The sequence below is a fragment of the Stegastes partitus genome, unplaced genomic scaffold (assembly GCF_000690725.1).
Source record: "Stegastes partitus isolate 25-593 unplaced genomic scaffold, Stegastes_partitus-1.0.2 Scaffold61, whole genome shotgun sequence".
Taxonomy (NCBI): Eukaryota; Metazoa; Chordata; class Actinopteri; family Pomacentridae; genus Stegastes; species Stegastes partitus.
The window spans coordinates 553,003-574,012 of NW_007577792.1; the positions used below are offsets into that span (position 1 = coordinate 553,003).

At 41.7% G+C, this 21,010-nt stretch overlaps 1 protein-coding gene across 2 annotated transcripts in view; it reads right to left on the bottom strand.

Moving 5' to 3' along the window:
* Positions 1–10,650: 10,650 nt before the first annotated feature.
* Positions 10,651–21,010, bottom strand: part of ccny (cyclin Y) — a 49,015-nt gene continuing 38,655 nt past the window's right edge. For both annotated transcript variants that reach the window (XM_008275896.1, XM_008275895.1), the window contains 3 exons: positions 18,685–18,851; positions 14,710–14,872; positions 10,651–12,642 (listed from right to left, as the gene is read on the bottom strand). In XM_008275896.1, the coding sequence (XP_008274118.1) occupies positions 12,526–12,642; positions 14,710–14,872; positions 18,685–18,851 (447 nt within the window). In that variant the 3' untranslated portion in view covers positions 10,651–12,525. The remainder of the gene's footprint in view (positions 12,643–14,709; positions 14,873–18,684; positions 18,852–21,010) is intronic.

Genomic DNA, 21,010 nt, shown 5'->3' on the forward strand with positions numbered 1-21,010 from the left:
ATGGAGAAATGTACACGCCTCAGATGAATCAAATAAGAGAGAACTGAAAATCAGGTTTAACAATTACAATCATAGTACAGATTATTTTACAGATTACTGCTCAGATTCTTTCTCACAAGCTGCTCTCTCATGAACGAGGTCTCTGAGGGGGACACATGGCTGAAGACATTTGGCTCATAATCACTGCAGATCAGCAGTCATTAGCACTTCCACGCTGGCTCACACTAAAAAAATCCCACATGCCGCATTTACAATGGATGGCAGCACTCAGATTGGTACCATAATTCATTCGGAGCTACATAAAACAGCACGGGACATTGAATTCGTCGCTAGGCAGAATAGAAGAAAAAGTATGACTTATTTACTCCTGCAATGCATTTAAATGGGCGCCGTAATGCTCACACTTCATATAACGGTCGGGGGAAGCTGTTCAGGAAATGGGACGCCGTGAAACGGACGATGAGCGATGCAACAGCTAAAGACTGAGTTTTATTAGAGAAATTTATGATGAGGTGAAAACACAAACCCAGACGATGCTGCAGTAAAGCTGGCAGCTGAGGCTTCAGTCAGATGGCTTCCCTCGCTTCTAATACAGGAGAGAGGCTCAGATTCATTTAAACTGGAACGTCTGCTCAGGTGAGCACTGGGTGAGAATAACAGGAGCAAGCATCCTGAGACTTAATTTAAAACACCCACATAATATGAAGGCAGTAAGTATAACCACACACTGAACACTGACTTTAATACAGGGTCAGTTATTGAGCTTTCTCTGAACACATTATTTATACAGTACAAATAAAAGCACCATCTGGATGTTTGATAAAACTGCATTTCTTACCGGATAAAGTGGGAAAAAGACACGTGACAAAGGGATGAACTCTGTCATCATGTGTTCACTTGTTTTCATCACAGTTGTAAGAAAAGTATGAACCTATGTTTGATTTTCAACAATGAACGCAGACCTTCAGGCACAAGACTTTTATGCATGACTGACCATGGCTCTGTTTGATTGCCACATCGCTATTGGTGGAAAGTAACGAGCACATCTCCTCAAGTAGTGTGATTAGGTTCATTTTGTCTCCTCTAATTATAGGTATAAGGTTTCTGTTTTTTAATCAGACAATGAGTTTTTTCTTTTCTGTTTGGTAGGAGCTGTTTTTACCCTGAATGTCTCAACTGTCTTCCTCATCTGACGTCTGTGGTGACGTGTCAAAAAACAAAAAAACTCATTGTCTGATTAAAAAAAAAAAAACCTTATATCTACAATTCTTCAAGTACTATAGTTCAGGAAAATCATGAGGTACTTGTACTTTATTTTAAACATCCACTACTTGACTTTGTACTGTACTAAATTTTGCCGACATTAGCTTTGGCCACCTATAGGATCATTTTACACAATGGATTGTATGATGAGCCTTTAAAATAAAACTAAAATGAAATGGTTTCTAACTTCTTTTGCTTTTCCCAAAAGGTCGCACTACAGATTCCTTTTAAATGTTAACAGCTCCACCAAATAGTGATTCTTCCCTCTAAACTTCTCAAAAGAAATGTTTTAACGCTCCTGTGTCTCTCCAAAAATCAAAGATTAGTGAAAATGTCCAAAAAAAAAACAACTGACAGCAGATTTGTGTACCAGAACTTTTTCATCTTTCCTCTCCCATGAATCATATGACAACAGTTTATTCTGCCGTTTGTATATAAAACTGGATTTAAAGTAGTTCCACCTGCAGCAGCTACAACACTAACGGGGACTTTTACTTTCATATCTAAACTACATAATTTGGACTTTATTCTTTTACTTAAACAGGGTTTTAATGCAGGATTTTTACCGGTGATAGAGTGTTTTTACATTGCTATCTTGGTACTTAAGCACTATTTCTTCCACCTCTGCATCTTGGCAGAATCACTGCTTTTCTAAGAAAGCTTTGTTTTATTTTTTCTTTCTCTTGTTCTCAGCTTTGGCACTCGCTGCCGTTTCCATGCATATTAACCACCCCTCTAATTTCAAACTCTGCTGTTCCCCACCTGTCCGGCTACTTGGGAGACTTCCCGCCTCAGTCATTACCTGATCACCCACACGGTTCCGCAGCTGTTCCCCATTTTCATTAGCAATCAGGGAATTAGCATAATAATAAGGTGGAGAAATCGCACGGGCGGAGCACAAACTTTCACATCGTGATTTGAAAGCCGCACATAATGCAGCTCAGGGCACGATGACAACCTGGTGATCCGGCGTTTGTCTTCATCAGGATCCTGCTGCCACATGTTGTTCATGATCTCATTAAGACAGGTTTAGAGAAAATCCACTGAGATGAGACAAGAAACAGTAAGTTTTAAAGGATGTGAGTAAAGAATTTCTTTTTGCTTCATCACCTGTAATGCTGCAGCGTTAAAGGATCAGACGGCGGCATCATCCTAAAGCCGCGCTGAAGAATATTATCATACTAACAAAAGGATCAAATGACAACGTGTAATGTGGCAGGAGAAAGAATTATCTTCTGACTCTGCTGCTTCCTTCAGCTACACAGAATCTTTCATGTGATTGTTTTGGATCAGCCCAAACTCATGGAAAGTGAGGAGTGTGGAAGTGCAAACGTCTGCAGTTCCTAAACTAGCCACTTGAGGCCGACTTCAAAAACGAGTCGGTACCCACAGACCCTCGTGTTAAAGCAGAGGTCTCAAACTCGCAGCTGGTGGGCCAGTTGAGGCCCGCTGGACGATATTTCGTGGCCCTGTACTTGACCTGCGTGACTCGTTACCCTGGGCGTTTTATACTTTTTATCACTTATGGGCTAACATCGCTCAGGCTCGTGACAGCAACACGAATTAGCAACGTTAATCACTTGAAGCGTGATTCAGGAGCATCACCAAGTGGAGGGAAATACATCCTGTCACCCAGTGCAAATGCATGTTTTTGGGGTTTTTTTCTATCTGTGTGAAAAGCTCTTCTCCACCATGAACTTTAATAAGTCAAAGTACAGGTCCACACTGACTGATGAGCATCTTCAAGCCATAGTGAAGGTCTCAGTTGTTTCCTCCCTCAAGCTAAACGTGGCTCAGCTGTGTCAGAGGAAGCGCTGCCAGGTCTCTGGCAGGTCAGAGAAGCCAATGTTCTGGAGAACCTTTCATGTTCTGAATTGTTATTAGTAAAGATTGAAAGGTTAGATCAGTTGTGCTTTTTTTGGGGAATACTTGATGTGGCCCAGCCTCACCAGCGGCCCCCAGGTAAGTGGAGTTTGAGACCCTCATGTTAAAGTGTTCAACGTGTTCACAGCCTGGTGAAAGAATCAGCTTTGGTCTCTATTGCTCACTGACTGTATGGAGGGTGAAGTGTTACATCAGTCATCCATTTAAATCATATTAAGGCTTTAAATATTACACAATTAAGAGAGTGGCTGCTTTAAGTGAAAGATGGGTCCAGCTATAGGACAGTCTGTGGTCTGCTTCAGCTTCACTCACGCTCAACTTTTTTGCTCATTTTGGGATTAACCAGAAATTAAATCAGGTCCTACCAAGATGCTGATGGCTGGAGTTACCACACTGAGCTTCAGGAAACTATATCCAGTCTGTCTGTTCACTCATCAGCCTTGTTTCCAGAGAAGAAGTTCAGATAAAACCTTTTTACACTAACACCAAACAGCACACCGAAAAAACCAAACAGCAATCCAAGCATGCTCTATCCAGATTTACATCTCTAAAGTTTTCAATTGGGCGAAGCAAGCATTTTTAATTCTGCATAATGGACAGTTGGGCTCTAACCTCTTATCAGTTTTGGATGTGCTTTTTTTCTTGCACTTTAACATATTGTGCTCAGGCTCCTGCTCCACCATTGTGCTTGCATGTTTTTATGTTATTTGTTTACTTTTTTAACCTACTTTTTTTGTAGTGGAACTGGAGGGAAAGATATTTTTTTGTGTACGCAGGTGTTTAGAGAAATGACAGAGAAATCTTGAATCTGTCTTCTCTCCATAATATAGAATATGGGGGGAGCCACAAGAAATAATTGTAGATGTTCAACCATCTGTTGCATTAATTGCCACAAATAATAAATGGTCCTGAACTATGACGCTTCTTTGTACCATAAAGTGAAATTCATCCATTTGGTCACAATATTATATTATCAGGAACATTTAGCTTTTTTTTTTTTTTTTACATCAGACATTTTGACATGTTCTAGCTGGAAGAGCAAAGGTCTAAAGGTCCTGCTGTGGTGCCTACAGGTTTACCAACATCATATTTAATTCCACCTCTGCGTTTCCTGCTGAGACAAATCAACATATCTGCTGTGAAAAAGGTTTCTTAATCCGAGGTGGGGGTGTATTGATGAATCCTCTGACTGACTCGGGACCAGAATGACGTCCTGTATTTCTCTGACAGCGAACAACCTGCCAGTCGAACAAAGCCCAGGCGGTGTAAGCTCCACGTGTTCATCATCTCAGCGGTGAGTTTGTGGACACTTGTGATGTTCCTCCAGATGTTGGACAGCTGCTTTCACTAAAGCTCACAGCACCTCCTCATTGGATTGAACTGACTTGGATAGCAAGCACCAGAGCAGCGATTGAAATGCAAATGGAGGCTAATACGGAGGATTAAATGTGTCCCTCAGTGACAATATGGCAGAGTGTAATCTCTGCATTAGCGCTCGCTCTAAGCCATTTAAATGGTTCTTTCTGTGAGAAAGAGAAACCCGGAGTCACATCAGTTATACAATACAGGACATATCGAAATATTGTCCTGACAAGTGGAAAGCACTTCTGATAACACCACGGGTGATGATGATTTGAGGTCTCAGTGTGTGCTCTGCAGCTGCCCTTATCGTTGAGGATACGTTCACACTGCAGGTCTTTATTTCTGATTTATTGCTCAATGTGGATTTTTTTTTGTTAAGCTGATGCATTGTTTTGTAAAATGTGGCCAATATCAGACTCTGGTCATTTGCAGTTTTTCGAAGTTGACGTGCAATGAAACCAGTAAATTTGTGTGCTAACGATAACGAGGCGAGGAAAAGCTTCGGATCATGACTTCATGTGGAGCTCTTGCTGCTACTTGTGTGCTGAGGTGTGAGTGGATGGAGAGCCAGAGCCAGGAACGGTGGCAGAAAAAACAGACTGTATCCAACATTATAGAACGTCAAGTCAACTGCAGTAGACAACAGAAGTCTGCAATATCAATTATTGATACAAAACTTCCCATATTTGCATTATTTGACAAGCATACAGTCGTCCTCACATTTATTCATACCCTCCCATTAAAGAAGGAAAAAACAGGTGTCACTGAAATAAGTGGAAATTGACAAAAGCAATAAAAAATACAAATGTAATGACAATGGCATTGCTTTTGAATTGTGGTTCAACAGAAATATATATAAAAAAAATTAAAAAGCAAACCAGCATGATGGGAGCCGTAAACAAATATTTAGATGAACAACCCTTTGAGCCAATCACTGCCATCAGGTGTTTTCTGTAACTCCATCAGACGTCTACACCTGTTGACAGGTGTTCTGATTTTGGACCACTGCTCATCAGCAAAGTGCTCTAATTTGTCCAAGACAGTTTTTTTTTGTGTGTTTTTTTTAAATAATTCTTTTCAACCACAATTCAAAGCAATGTCTTATTTCACTGAATTATATTTTAGCAAATTTTTATTTATTTTTACTTTTTAGTTTCTAGTTATTTGAGTGACTGTTGTGAATTTTGCCTTTTCTTTAATGGAAGGGGATGAATAAATGTGAGGATGACTTTTTAAAGTCCACTTAAAAGTGGACAAGTGTAGAATTTCATCTGAGGATCAATCAAAAACAGACAAACTACAGTACAAAATACAACCCCGAAAGCAGATAAATTACGTTAATACACCTGTGAAACCAAACTGAGTACATCTCTGATAGGAATTAGCTTAATTACATTAACATAGTCATAAAGTGAGCCGTGAACACCAGAACCTTCTCTGTTTTGGACCTATGGGCTGCATCCATCTGCATGTCAACATGGAAAAGAACCTGATTGTGAGACCTTCCAAGGTTAGAAAATGAGCAGGACGGGTTGGTGAACAACTAAACATGAGTGGAAACACAGTTGCAGCAGTAATCAGGAGGTTTAGAACGAGCTTTAGTACTAATTAGAGCTGCAAGGACCACAGGGGGACTTGCCACAGGGGATGGAAAATGGAGTTACTGTGACAGCTCAGGCAGTGCAAAAGACATTACATGGCATCAACCTCTCTGGATGGTGAACAAGACAGAACTTTGGCATAAAACTGCAACAATAAACTTCATCAAGAGCTTGAAAAGAAGCCTGATGAAACCTGGGAGGACGTTTTTGTAATCAGATGAGAACAAGGCGAGCATGTGGCCCAGCGTGTTTTGTGTGAACCTGGTCCGAACTACGACAATGAACAGACAGTCCTGACAGTGACGAGGTCAGAGTGTGACGATACGTGTCGGGGAGACGACATTCACAGATGGCATCATGAGTGTTTGTGGATTTACCAAAACGCTGGCTGACCAGACGACTCCCAGTCTGCAGAAGCTTGTCAGAAGAGGAATATTCCAGCGTGATAATGATCTAAAGCACGCTGCCAGAATCACAGGAGAGTTTCTGAAGAAGATAAAAGTACGACCCAGCCAAGGATGTCATCTGACTTCTATCTAACAGAACACCTTTGGGTTTTTTTTATAGATAAAGAAAGAGCAGCACAACCCCTCCAGGAAAGAGCAGAAGGGGAAAAAACAGGATCATCTCTCCAGAAGTTCGGTATCTTTCTTGATATGGAGGATTAAATCTGTCATTAAAATCAAGGTGGACGTGTGAAGTAGTGACAAAAATTCCTCAGCACCTCTTCACAGTGTTCTCCAGCTCAGGCAAGTGGTGTCAAAGCTGCATGAATTCTATTTAGTCTGGTCACATTTAAAAGCATAGATGTGTATAATAAAGACTCGATGTCTTAAGGCGGCGTTTCGAACGGGCTCACCGGCGGCCATCTTGATTCGGGACAGCTCTCTGGTGGAACCTCTGGTACGTGGAGGAAGGTGAGTGATCTGCACAAACATAAATACTCTTATCTCGCTGAAATCTTGACGGATTTACAAACGGTTTGGTTTCTTACAAACGTTATTGACGTGGCTACAAATCAAATTACAAAATTAAAATACAAATTGTTGCTGGCCGTGAGAGTGTAACATAATTATCTATAAGTACAGTGTTATAACTACACCTCTGACGTTTATAACAAACCAAACCGTTTGAAAATCGGTAGAAAATTGAGCCACTTATGGTTATTTAAAAACTACATGCACCACTACAACACAATGTTATGGGTGAGCTCGCCGACTGTACCAAGATGGCCGCCAGTGTGGCCGTGCGAGTCCATTGGCCGACAGCACAGACGAGACATCCAGCCTTTATTATACATATCTATGTTTAAAAGTGGCCAAAATGCAGATTCCATGTGGTTTGTGCTGTTCACACTGTTGTGGAACACTGACTAGAGTCACATATGAGCAGAACAATCTCATTCGTAGCATCAAGTAAGAGACAGAAAAAAAGACACACCGCATTTATTGCAAGGTTTTAAAGTTTAATTCTTGCACGTTTTTTTTCCCCTAAACATTGCTTCAGAAGAGAAATGGGAGCAGTTCTTGAAATCATACTTGAAAACATACAGAGAAAAAGGAGTTTGGCAAACTGAGAACGGGAATAAAACGGACCGACTCACCGGAAGGGAACTCATCCACGGACAGTAACAACAGAACACGGTACGACTTGTTGAAAATATCAATCGATGAACGGACGAACAGAGAAAAGGTCACAGCTACAGCAGTTGTCTGACGTTAGCACGGAAAAACCGTCATGATCAAAGCTGGATTTGTCAACAAAAAAAAAAAATAAAAACTTGTCGTTATAGAGAGGAAGAAAGAAAAAAAGTAAAACTCTATGCAGAGGTAGAGTTCAGTGCACAAGGCTATGACACACACCGAGTAACCAGCCGACAGGACGCCACGGGCCCGCGGTCCACGTTTCCCACCTCAGGAGTCACCACACTCGACTTATCTCTGGGTGCAGAAGACACCCGGCTGGGCTGTATGCACACACACATACAATAAATAGGATATACAATCTTTGAATACCTCTAATGGTTTGAACTCACAACAGCAACTCCAGTAACTTTACTTCCCCTAAAGACACACTTTGCACTTTTATTTTCCACTCATTCAAAGCACCGTGAGAGACTCTCTCTCTCCTCCCCGAAGACCTTTTTCATATACTTCATGTGCAAGCGGGCTGGGTCACAGCAACACGTCCAACATCCTTCATTTCTCCACCACTTTGGTACAGTTCTGTCCCTTCGTACGCCTGAAACCTCGCCGACCCGACCGACTGATTCTCTGGTAGCATGACAAACGACTTGGATCACAGTCGTGGAAGTCGCTAATGAAATGCACAAAACAAGCTAACGGCTAGCACGATGATGTCACATTTGAAATCTTTTTCTGAATTTTTTTTTTTTTATTCTATGGAGCAAAATGCATGAAAAAAAAACAAAACAAAAAACAGGTATTTCCAGGTTATGACGATATATCTCAGCATATATCGGTCCATTCAGTGGTATAGTGGAGGAGTGTCCAGTTGATCACAAGGCAAACAACCACTGTTATGAAATTAATATATTAAAAGCATTACTTTTTATGTTTTCAACCCATATCCTCCAATTAAACTCAACTAATTTTTAGGTTTACCCTCTGCTACATCCCTGTGTATTTCCTATTTTTGCTTGAAGAAAGGTCAAGAAAAAAAATCATGAAGTGAGCTGTTGATGAAAATAGTTTGACAGCTTTGCATTAATCCAGTAAATAGAAGAAACCGTGACGCTCTGAAACGGACAAAACGCTGTAAAAACTCACCAGATGATAGAACTGAATACATCAGTAAATAAAATTGTTCCTCTAAGCACCAATCATTTGGCAAAACATGTTGTCTTTAATTATTCAGCTGATTTATTAGAAAATAAATCAAATTGAAGTCACTGTGCTGCTCTCAGGACGTTTGAAATGTTGCAAAATTTAAAGAAGAAAATGCAAACTAGTCTTGTTTCCATGAACTGCTTTGGAGTGAATGAAGTCGGCTGGCGTCAGAAGCTGCTGCTGCTACGTCACACAACAGTAGAAGAAGCTGGAAACAAAACCAGTTGTTTACCAGCTGCTAAAAAAAACTAGAACGGGAAGAAGGAACGGACGAAATCTCAGCTAGCTACAACAGAAATGTAAAAAAAAAAACCCAAAAAACAAAAAACGTCTTAAACCATGTAGAAGCCGATAACGTAATAAATTTGCCATTTTTTAAATGTAATAGACCAATAACGTAATAAAAGTCCTGAACTGATAATGTAATAACTTTTGGCCAATGACGTAAAAATTTATTACGTTATTGGCTGGTTACTACATTTGCAAAGTTTTTTTTTTTACCAGGTCAATAACGTACAACTTATTACGTTATTGGCCAAAAGATATTACATTAGAGGTTCAGGACTTTCATTACGTTATTGGACAGTTATTATGTTATTGGCCTACTACATTTTAAAAAGCGCGAATTTATTACGTTATCAGCCGTTGTTACATTATTGGCTTCTACAAACCATTGCTTTCCACTGGTAAAGTTGCAATGATCCTTTCACATCAGCTGGTATTGGCCAAGTTTCATACTATCCGGGGACGAACACAACGGAAGAAACAGAAATAGCTGATCAGTCATTTAAGTAAAAGCTTTGTTATGTCAGAACCAGCCATTATGGGCGTTATCTCTCTTTGTAAGAAGTCAAAGTGAACTCTCCGTAACCATTTCCATTCATTGTTTCTAATGCAATACTTCAATATTTGCAAAGAAATAAGTTATGGAAACGTGGCTGCTGTGTTGTCACCCACTGGTTTGTTTGTGGACTGCCATTTTGAAACCTTGAATCTGGATTTGGACCATTGCTATCTTGGTCTTTTGAAACAAGCAAGTGGAGCTTACAGAGAATTCAAGGACACTACGCACACCGATACGGTAGCCACTTATTTATCACAAGACGTCCCGCTTTATTGTCTAATTCACTCTAAATGGGACCACAATATACCCAACGAACATCATGCTGTGTTAAAGGAGACTTTAAACTAACAATTGAGACCATAACTTCATTAGGAAAATGTTTACCGAGGTAATAGATCACATGAGAAGTGGGGTCATTCCTCACAGACTTTTTTTTTTTGTAACCAGAGTAGTCGTCCCCCTGCTGGCCACTCGAAAAAATGCAAGCCAAAGTCACTTCCGTGTTGGTTTCACTTTTCAGACCCCACGGCCAACTTTACATACGCTGTGTGTTCCAGTATCCATACTACCCTACAACACAGCTTGCCACCTAAAGACTCCCAATACAGTGCATGTCAAAAACCAGGATGTCCTCCCACATCCAGTCTCATTTCCAAGCCCACAATCCTGTGTGCAGCTGAAGGTACGTCACATGTCACGGTGTCTGGCTGGAGAAACAAGCCTGACCAGCTGAGAGCGCATTGAAAATATACGGAACAGAGAAATGTTTGTCAAGACCAAAAAAACAAAAAAAAGGGAAAATGAACTGAGAAACTGATTGAAGCTAAACGGACAAACTAGCAAAACCTTGAAATAAACAACAATATTTATTGATGTATTTAGTCTTATTTCTGACTCACCTGATCACCTTTTACTACATTTTGTTGGTTTCAGGGCTCCATAAGGAACATGAATCATCACTTAAATTAAAAACATATAAATCTGGCAATGTTTCCACAACGTGGGGCAACAAAAGTCATAAAACGAGCCTGAATTGTCTTGCAGTATCTATATATACCATTTACAGTATGTAACACGTAAAAAAAAAAAATGGCCCTTTTCCGCAGTGCGAAACAAGAAAACGGACAAACCTTAAGTGGCGTCTCCCATTTAAATCTTAATACTTCACCTTCCTCTTGATTTGTCATAGAAACACGGAATCAGACATGTTTACCGCCCCCCATCACGTACAGTAAAAACTGATCCAATATAAATATTCTAACATCATTCTGTTTTTGTTTTCTTTTTCTTCTTCTTTACAATATGACCTCAGTCTACAGATTTCGCTGTATTTACACTGTACAAAGACAATTTAGCAAAAATTTATACAATCTATCGTTTTGTAAGCAGTGTTTCCATCGTCGCTTAATGCTTCTTTTTCATTCATTCATCCGGGTCCTCTCCAGACCAACAGAAACAGCTCTGAGGAATCATGCTTTAAGTGGCTTCTAAATGTCAATATTTCCATTTGTGCTGTTTTTTTTTTTCTCTATAAGCTGGAAGAACCATATAAAATGTTAAAGAAAAAACAAAATACTTCAGAGTTATTTGTTCTATTCCTCCAGTAGAAAGGGGGAGAAGTGTTAAACTAGCTTATTACAGGCACCACAGGTCAGGACGATGGCAGTGAACAAAGTACAACGTAAGCTCTACAGTATGTCTCGTATTTGTCTCTCTTCTCCCAAAAGTGTGCACGCTCCGTCGTTATTAATCGCGACGACAACAAAGCGATGCGTGAATATTGCTTTGTGTGAGTGGCGGCTGATGGCCTGGCTGTAAAGAGATCATTATTCTGCAGCTGTGAGTTTAGATTTTTAAAAATCCCATTTCCTGTCAAAGTGCCTTTGAGCTAAAAAAAAAAAAAACAAGACATGCTTTTAAATTGTCAGTTCTCTGGAGAACCTCGATTAAATGGCCACAGTGTAAATGAAGACTCAGCGGATTCTTTTTTTTGTTTGATGATATGTCGTCCGGTTGGATGTACGAGCTGCTACCCTCAAGGTAACAATGGAATGTACACGTCTCTCCTTTTGTTTTGAAGCAGCTGGTGTCGCTGGATGGGAATGCAAACGAACAGACGGACGCAGACGAAACAAAAAAAAAAAAAAAAATAGAGAAATTGAGCATTTAAAATTTGCAGTGTGCCTATAAGCTGTCAAAAGATCATCTCATGCTTCAGCTAAGGAACCGACTGAACCAGGAGATTAAAATGAAAGGAATGTACGCGGCCTCGTCTCAATCAGCCGCTCGAGACAGTTGAGCTTCGGAGGGAATTATGGAACGCTGCGGTTATGTATTTTGCTCTTTAAGCTTGTTCCTATTTTTCCATTTCCCAACTTCACACAGTCTTTCAGTCTCTGCATTTCCAATTGGCCGCTTTTCCCTTCGCAGATAAGGTCTTCGTTCCGACAACTTTCGCTCCCACGCTTCAGTTTGGTTCAGCTCAGCTCCGTTTGGTTCAGTGCAGGCAGCCAGTGGGACTTCTTTTATGTACAACAACCAGAGAGGGTGCAATCACACTTGCAAAAGTGCTAGATTGTGTGAATGTGTGTGTGTGTGTGTATATGTGTGTATATTCCAGACAGACCCACTGATCCACAGGACTGCTGCCCACCTGGTTTGCCTGCTTACCAGGCAGAAATATGCTTTACAGGTCTATCTATTCCTCTGCAGGCGACCAGTGTTAGGAAATGATGGCCGGACACCACCGCACCACCGTCAGGTTGTCTGCGCTCACCGACCGCTTCTTGGCTAGTTTTTTCAAGTCCTTGTACTTGTCGTCGCACAACCGAGAGATGGCCTGAAAGTTGAAGCACAGATGAAGTGGAGATTAGCAGGACCACCCTTTGTTTTGGTTAAAGTGATTGAATGAGATCTTTGTCTGTGTTTTTGTACAATAAATGAGTTTGTGGTGCAATCAGAAAGTTCCCCAGAGTGGTTGTGTTGTGCATGCACTTCACAGTCAGGATCGTACAGATGTGGCAAAAAAAATACATTAAAAAAGAAGAAAACATCAAATTCTAAATCAGTCTGCAGCTGGGATGAGTCAGGCTTCATGTTGCTGGTGATGAAGGTGAGTCTGGGGCTACGACTAGGAGAACAAACAGTAGCTCTCACAGTAGAAGAGCCTCCAAGACCAGAGGAGGCGTCTCAGGTCAGGAGCACACCAGGAGCATGCTTCTCATTTTCCTCAATATGCAGGAATTAATCCCGCAAGGATTCACTGTCAAGGCTTTAGTTGGTTGAGGAAAAAAAATTGGCACATATAACCTGAACAGTGGCACAATGACATGCTCCTACTGTACTGTGCACCCGATCACAGCACTGTGATTGTGAACAGGTTTTTTGTCAACCCTCTCCAATGACCTACTCACTAGATTTGGTATCTTTAGTCTTCTTCATCTTCCCAAAAATGAAACTTAAGTTGAGGAGATTCAGCGCTCATCACAGATTATAGAGCAGATTCTGTTCCTGATTTTATAGACACAGTCTCAGAATTTCTTGATCACACCTCTTTGTGTAGTGATTACACTACAAGTCTGTGATGGGCTGTGTTTACACAACAAGCATGTTTGGAGCCATTTATCTAAGCTCTGCTTAGTGCGGTTAGGGTGGGCAAGTGAGAGTAATAGTGTGAACTCTGAAGTGTCAATTTCTGTTGTGTTCTCAATATATCTCAACAACAATGAAATAGCAGCTAAACACTGGAAAGATTTCCAAAAAGGAAAGTTTACTCAGTTGACAAGAGTCCAGTCATCTAAAAGTTGGATAACAAGCTAAAAAATCTCAGCAGTTTGGCTGAAAAATCATTTATTTTAACTTCATCCTGTCTTAAACGAACACTGGTTTCAGTTGTTTGATATTCAGAGAGGTCCAGCCACATTTGTTCTTGCTAATCTTTGGTTATTTTGAGACAACAACGACTTTTCTGTATCGTCAGTGACTAGTATTAATGTGGGAAATAACTGCACCATCCATCCATTCATCCATTATCTATACACCGTTTAATCCTCATTAGGGTCATGGGGGGCTGGAGTCTATCCCAGCTGACTCAGGGCAGGTAACCAGTCTATCACAGGGTTACACTTAGAGACAGACAACCAAGCACACTCACATTCACACCTACGGACAATTTAGAATCACCAATTAACCTCAACATGTTTTGGACTGTGTGGGAGGAAGAACCCGGAGAGAACCCACGCTGCACGGGGAGAACATGCAAAGCAGAAAGATCCTGGGTGTCCTCACCGGGACGCGAACCGGCGACCTTCTTGCTGCGAGGCAATGGTGCTAACCACCGAGCCACCTTGCAGCCCCACAATTTCCCCAATAAATAAATGAAATATGTCCACTCTTCTACTGAGGACAGACCCCCCTCACTTTGATCTCTTTTTAAAACTTTAAAACTAAACAGACTGCAGACACTATTAATGTCTTTAATCACCGCTGTGCTCTTCCTGCTACTAAATGTCAAAATGTCAGCTGTGATAGAAGCCTGTATTGGTCAAACAGATCTTAAGGACAGAAAAACAAATTAGACAAGGACAGCGGTGATATTTCAAAAGCTAACTACAGCAAGGCTGCAGGGCAGGAAGGACGAGACAGATGTTGAGGCAGTGAAGCTAATTATGCAGCAACACAGCTCCTCGTCTTGTCCTTCACCCGGCGGAGGATCTGCATTCTGTGTTCTGTGCACATGTGTGGAGCTGAGGCTCTTTAAAAATACTCAAACGACCTCGGTCCATCGTCTTTCATATCCTCAGGCCACAATAAGTTGCTTTCAGACGTTTTTTTTTCTCAGATATTTGTCAGCATAAAGGAACTCCAAAATCTCAAGGTATCCCCAGTATTCATGTTCACTCCTCACCTCTAGTTTCTGGGCTTTCTCCCTGCTGAGGGGTTCCAGGGGGAAGCTGAGGTTGTTGGCCTCGGCCAGGGAGCGCAGGTCAAAGTAATACTTGGCGTAGACGCTGGACGGCACGTTGATGTTGAACTGCAGCAGCTCCAGGAACTGACGCTCCAGCTCATTCCTTTAACAGAGACAGAGGTAGAGATGTGAGCCTTTTGATGAGCTTGAAACAACAGTTTAGGAGTCCAATAAAGTCAGCTAGACCATTTAAAGTCTTTCAATCCTGCATAGAGTGAGCAAAGAGGAGACAGAGAAGACTAGAGAGAAAGCGTTCGTCCACAGCAGACCTTCCTCCAAGCAAAATCCAGACACACAACGAACCGACACACATGCAGCGAGTAAATCCCCAGTACGCCCACCACACATAAGCCTTTCCTCATAATGAAAGGGAATGCTATCTAAGCAGGGAGCTCTGAGCATTATGTGTAAGAAAGAATATTAATCCCACATCCTGAAAATGCTATTGTCATGCATTGCTTCGTGCTCGACAGCTCTGTGATCCCTCCCGGTGACTGCTGCTTTCATCTGTTTCTCTTCAGTCATGACCGATTCATTTTGCATTGTAACTATCCGTCGCTTCTTCTCCCCAAGCCTTTGTTCCTCGCCCACGCACATTTACAGGCATGCAGCAACAGACGAGCTAAATTTAGAGCCCACTGTAGCCAAACTCTGCCTAATAACGCTGCTGCTTTTTTATCTCGCCGTGGCACTCATTCAGCTATTCCTTGCGTTCCGCTGCTCCTCCATCCCAGCCAGACATCCCTGCTGTTATTTTACAGTCACTAGGCAGAAAGGGGAATTCAGTAGGCGATTTTTTCCAGAGCAGGGATACGGTCAAACACTGAGCCGGTAAATTGCCATATGGGAGCCCAGCAGAAGCACGTGTTGAGCTCCGCCGACCGGAGAGAGTCCTAAACAGGTGGACCACAGACATCGCTGTGTGAATCCGAGCCCAGGGACCAGAATAGACAGCCACCCGTGCAGAGCAGCGTGAAAGCAGCGGGGGTCAGAGGTGCAGGAGAGGCAACACGTCTGCAGCATCGTGTTCCTCCTCGGGATAAGCTGGCCAAGATTCCTGTGGGTTTGAGACGGATGTGGTATATAGGGCAGAGCGGCGTGTCCTCGTGCTCTAGATGCTTCTTCTCTGTCTTCCAGGGAGGTCAAGTCATAACGCACAGCAGTGTCAAATTGAATTTTTTTCTATTTCATCTAAGGTCATACCCTCAAAACTAAATCCAATATATTGTTTCAGAAGTTTCCTTTGCCTCAGTGTTAAATGAAAAACTGCATTTGTCATTGTCAGCTCGTTAGGAACTAATAAACCAGCGTTGTTCGAAGAGGGCGATGACATGATAGCACGCGGACTATAACCGTTTATTCTCAGGGAAGTGATGCAAGAGATGTGAGCGTTGATATGCACCCGTCTTTATCGCGAACATCTTCATCTCTAATAGAGGATAGTCAGTACCTCATTAGAGCTGATACCTTTGATGCTGTTCCCTGGCTGGAGTCTGTCGGATCCAATCCAAGCTGGACGACAGCAGCAGCGTAACAAAGTGAGCAGAGGTCACCCTGAGCATGCCCAGACCACCACGCACGTGACTCTCAACACTTCTTAAAGCCTGACTGTTGGTCACTAAATGGGGTGATGGCAGATACAGTAGCAAAGAAGACGTGTTAATAACAGTCTGCCCGTGAAGACGTGACGTATCCACCTTCTGATGAGGTTGTTTCCGAGCACAAGCCGGCTGTCTGCTGCGACGGCAGAGGCTCTTGTCTGTCCAACATGCTGCAGCGCTGCGGCCCATGTTGTTTAAAGATCTGAACTTCTGGAATCAGACTTTAATCTACTTCAAGGCCCGGATGACGGGGACCTGAATGTGGCCATGCTGCTGCCTCACACTGCATTTCGATCAGTGTATTTATTTGTCATTATTGGGCAGTTTAAATGAAGCACTACACATTGACTATTTGTTTAGTTAGACAGTTTCTCTCGTTATTTTGTCATGAGAATATTTTTCTAAGTAACATCCACAGCCATCTCACGGCCCTCCCTGGCAGCTCTCTGTGGACACCTAGTGGGCCGTGGCCCGCTTGTTGAGAACCACTGGCGCCGTCAACACACATTTTAAGTGAAGGGTCTGTGTGCCCGCTTACAAACTTCGGCAGATGATATTTACGTGGACTCTAGTGGACCCACGTGTAAACCTATCACATCTAGAAGACACTGCCAGTGCTGTTACCCTAAACATACTTCTTTAACGAGCCAGATGATTATATGTTAACGAGCCTACCTTCTACCTTCACTCACCCTGGCTGGTACATATTTAGTTTTTTGTCTTTATTGATGTCAAAGTTCTAGCAGTCCTGGATATTTTAGCTTTCTTTATTCAGAGCTTCCTAATCCAGAACATAGCGTATCATGTTTAGATGTCAGCTTTTACCTAGCAGCCTACTGCTAACTCACTTCAACCCATAAACTGTATATAAAGATGAACTCTGTTATGTCAATGACAGCACTCATTTGCCATGACTTTGATGATGTAAACTTCTAAGCCTAATATAATTAAAGCGGTGAGTTATATAAAGCCCAGTGGTCATGAACGGGGAATTTATCTACAGAGAGCAAAATCTTTTTTTTGCATCAAGCTGTGTGTATTTTTGCTGTTACAGCATTTTAACATTAGAGTCTATGGAGATTGACTCACTTTTGCAGCCAGCCTCAAGTGGCCATTTGAAGAACTGCAGTTTCTGGCACAAGGACCCAACTACCCAGAACACAGAACCCAGGACCTTCTAGGTATGACAGGACAGTGCTGACCACTTAACACTTCAAGCTTTGGTCTGCTGGTCAGACGAAACGAGGACACTGCAACTTTAGGGAACGTTGAGGGCATCTGTGACCACTATTTTTTTTTCATTTTCAGACCACAGTCACTTATTTATTCGAGACTATAAGCTGCAGGATGAATGATATTCAAAATAACTGTTAGTTCCAGAAATGTGAAGTGGCCAAACCATGACTAAAACCTAATGAGTGAACGCCATCAGGCAGAAAAAATCCATGTCGGTTTGATGACAAAGATGCTTTCATTCAGCAGACACCTTGCAGGTTGTTTGTATGCAAAGCTCACTGTGCCTCCTTGTCTCTAAATGAATGTTTTACACTGAACAGTCTTAGACAGTATGGTACAGTATGGTCTCCTGTGCTACTGCTACATATTAAAGCCATCATACGGTATATTCGGTCATGTGATTCTGCACCTCCCACTCAAGGACACGGGTTTGCTTTCGAGAGAAGCTGTTGAGGTGGAACCAGTCCAGACTTCTCTCTGTCATAAGATCATGGCTGTGCTGTGGTGCAGTAGCTTCCAGTGAAAAAAAAACAAAGGGAAATTACTGCTCATTTCAGTTTCTTCATCATCAGCTGATAATAAATTTCATCCAATTTGCAGCGATTCACCTGCTGAGCTGCTGTATTCTGGCTGTTTTCAAAAGTCTGTCTGCTGATGAGATGTTTTCTTAAGCTTGATAGTAATATTACTGGAAGGAAATGCTCTGTGTGTTTTTTTTAAATGTGTGTTAACGGCTTTTTCTACCCGGAGAATTACTGCCTCTTACACATAAACTGAATCAGATAACTGTGACGTGAATATATCAGCTGTAGCCAATTTACAGTGTTTTTATTTTCTCTTTAAATGATGCAATGAAAATGAAACGCTAGGGAATAAAAAGTTGGCCATGAAAACTAAATAATGACTAACTGTGAGTCAAACTAGATTGACAGTCTAGAAATAACATCAGATATCTTCTGCTACGAAAACAAGACATGACTGACCTCCGTTTGTAGGTCGGCCTTTTGTGAGCACATTTCATTTCATTTTCTTTTATCAATGAACTGCAACGTTTCTAGGTTTGTTTCCAGGGACTCACATGTCCTCCACAGTGATATCCTTGAGAATTTGGCAGTAGTCGACGTTCCACACCGCCTGGTCGTCCCAGACCTTAGAAGCGAGGAGGATGGCTCCCAGCACGATACGCTTCCAGTTGGCCGGGCAGATATCGATCTCAGCGTAGGTCAGGAGCCTCTCCAAATACACCTGAGTCAAAGAAACGTGTCACGAATAAGTGGCTCAGAAAAACATTCTCCTCTTTGAATGCATAAACACAATTCAGGAATCTTTAAAGTGTGTCTTTGTTCCCACAGCTTAAACGCAGAATTAGAAATACAGTTGTGACTCGATAATCCGACCCTGAGCAATCCTAAACCTTGCTATCCGAGAGGTTTATAGGAAAAACGAACGGAACAAATAAAAAACAGCCTTAACATACCGACAGCCTTGGATTCCGACTCCAACATGACATTTTATATCACAAATAAGGATAACGGCGTATTATCTGACTGAACAATCACACAGATTGGCTACGTTCAGACTGCAGGACTTGATGCTCAATTTGGATTTTTTGTGAAATCCGATTTTTTTGTTCGCATTTCCAATTAAATGCGACTTGTATGTGATCTGCTGTGTGAACTTCATACGACCCAAAAGTGTCCCGCATGCACAGAAGAGGACATGACGACCTCACACGCAGCGAGCGTGCTCAGTGGAAGTAAACACGGATGGTAACGATGGATTGTGGAAGCAGAAGCGTGACCGCTAACTAAACTAGCATCAGCAGCCAAGTACTGCCTGTGTGTTCCGGACACTTCCACCCCGTTGGAGCGCTCCTCCAGGGTGGAAGTGTCCCCCGACTGCGACGAATATTCAGATATTAATCATTAATCGGATCTGTGTTGTTCAGACTGTCATTAAAAGACCAGCTACAGGCCGCATAGGGGCAAAAAAAAAAATCAGATTTGGGTCACTTCAGCCTGCTGTCTGAACGTATTTACCTTTAATGTCAACCGACGGGCCCGTGAACAATCACACCAGTCAATTAACAACAAATGAGCCTTCCAGCATCAAGCCCTCCTTGTATCTCGACCTCCGTCTTGACAATCCGACATAAAAGAAGGTTTTACATTATGGGTCGGATTATCGAGTCACGACTGTACAATAAAAACATATGATTGGCCAAACTAACTCGTGATTTTCACTCATTCCACTCAAATGTCCAACAACCAGGGTCTGAAGGATGAAATCAGTCCTCTTGTCTTTTCCTTCAGCTGTGATTACTAAACTAGGAGGCTCTGATGTTTTTACTTTATGCAAATTTCACATTTCAGCACAACACACAAAAGAAAAGCAAGTAAATGACACAATTAAAATCACATCAGTTGTTACATCAGGTTTTTTTCCTGAGCTTAATTACCCTCTGCTGTCCTGCCTTCACTCATTTGAAGAGTTACTTTGCTGCTTTATTGTTTTCAGTCTCCTGCCTACTCCTCCTCCTCCAAGATGTCAGAGGCTGATGAAATCCAGCTTCCCTGGAGCTCCCTCATAAAATATCCATGCCAATCGAATCCCTTCCGTCTCTCTCCTTCCATTTCTCTCTGTCTCTCAGTAGCCAGAATTCCCACAGTCTGAACAACCCGCAGGCACCTGATCCTTACAAGCTGGAATATTTGTACAAAAGATGACTCTTTAGATCCACTAATCATTTTGGTACAATCTCAGACAGAAGCTATTCTGTTTGATGTTATAGTTTGAAGCCTGGGAGCTGCAGTGATGCACTGTATGGAGAAAAACTAAAGATTTTGCTGGTGGAACTTACAGAGTGCTTCACAGATTTGTCACTGAAGCTCATATCCTAAAATATGACAATGCATTTCTTCCCTAAAGTACAGGCACATTGTGTTATAAGTGCAAAAGCATACATTTTCTTCTTCTTTTTTTAGTTTTAACTTTCTTGTGTGTATTGTATGTTGACTTTTAAATTGGTTTTCAGCACTAACAGTGTGTGGCATTTTTATTTTTGTGATTTTAACACATATTCCAGTGCATTTCAGTCCATTTTAACTTTTGTATTTGTTGGTAATTGCTGTACTTTAGGTATTACGCCAAACTTTCCGAAAATGAAATTTACAAAAGCTTGAAACAGAGATGCTCTTATTGGCTGTCATGGTTCTCTTGACTCGCTCGGGAACACATTTTTCAGTTTCCATAAATAATATTTATTGCAGACTCAACCGAATTCAGAAAAGTTAGAGCAGCTGAAAACTTTAGAATGTGTCATCTTTCGGATGACAAGTGTGACTCTGCAGAGATGCTGTATTTTTTATGGCAGACTGGAATATACTGTGCGTTCCACTTATTTT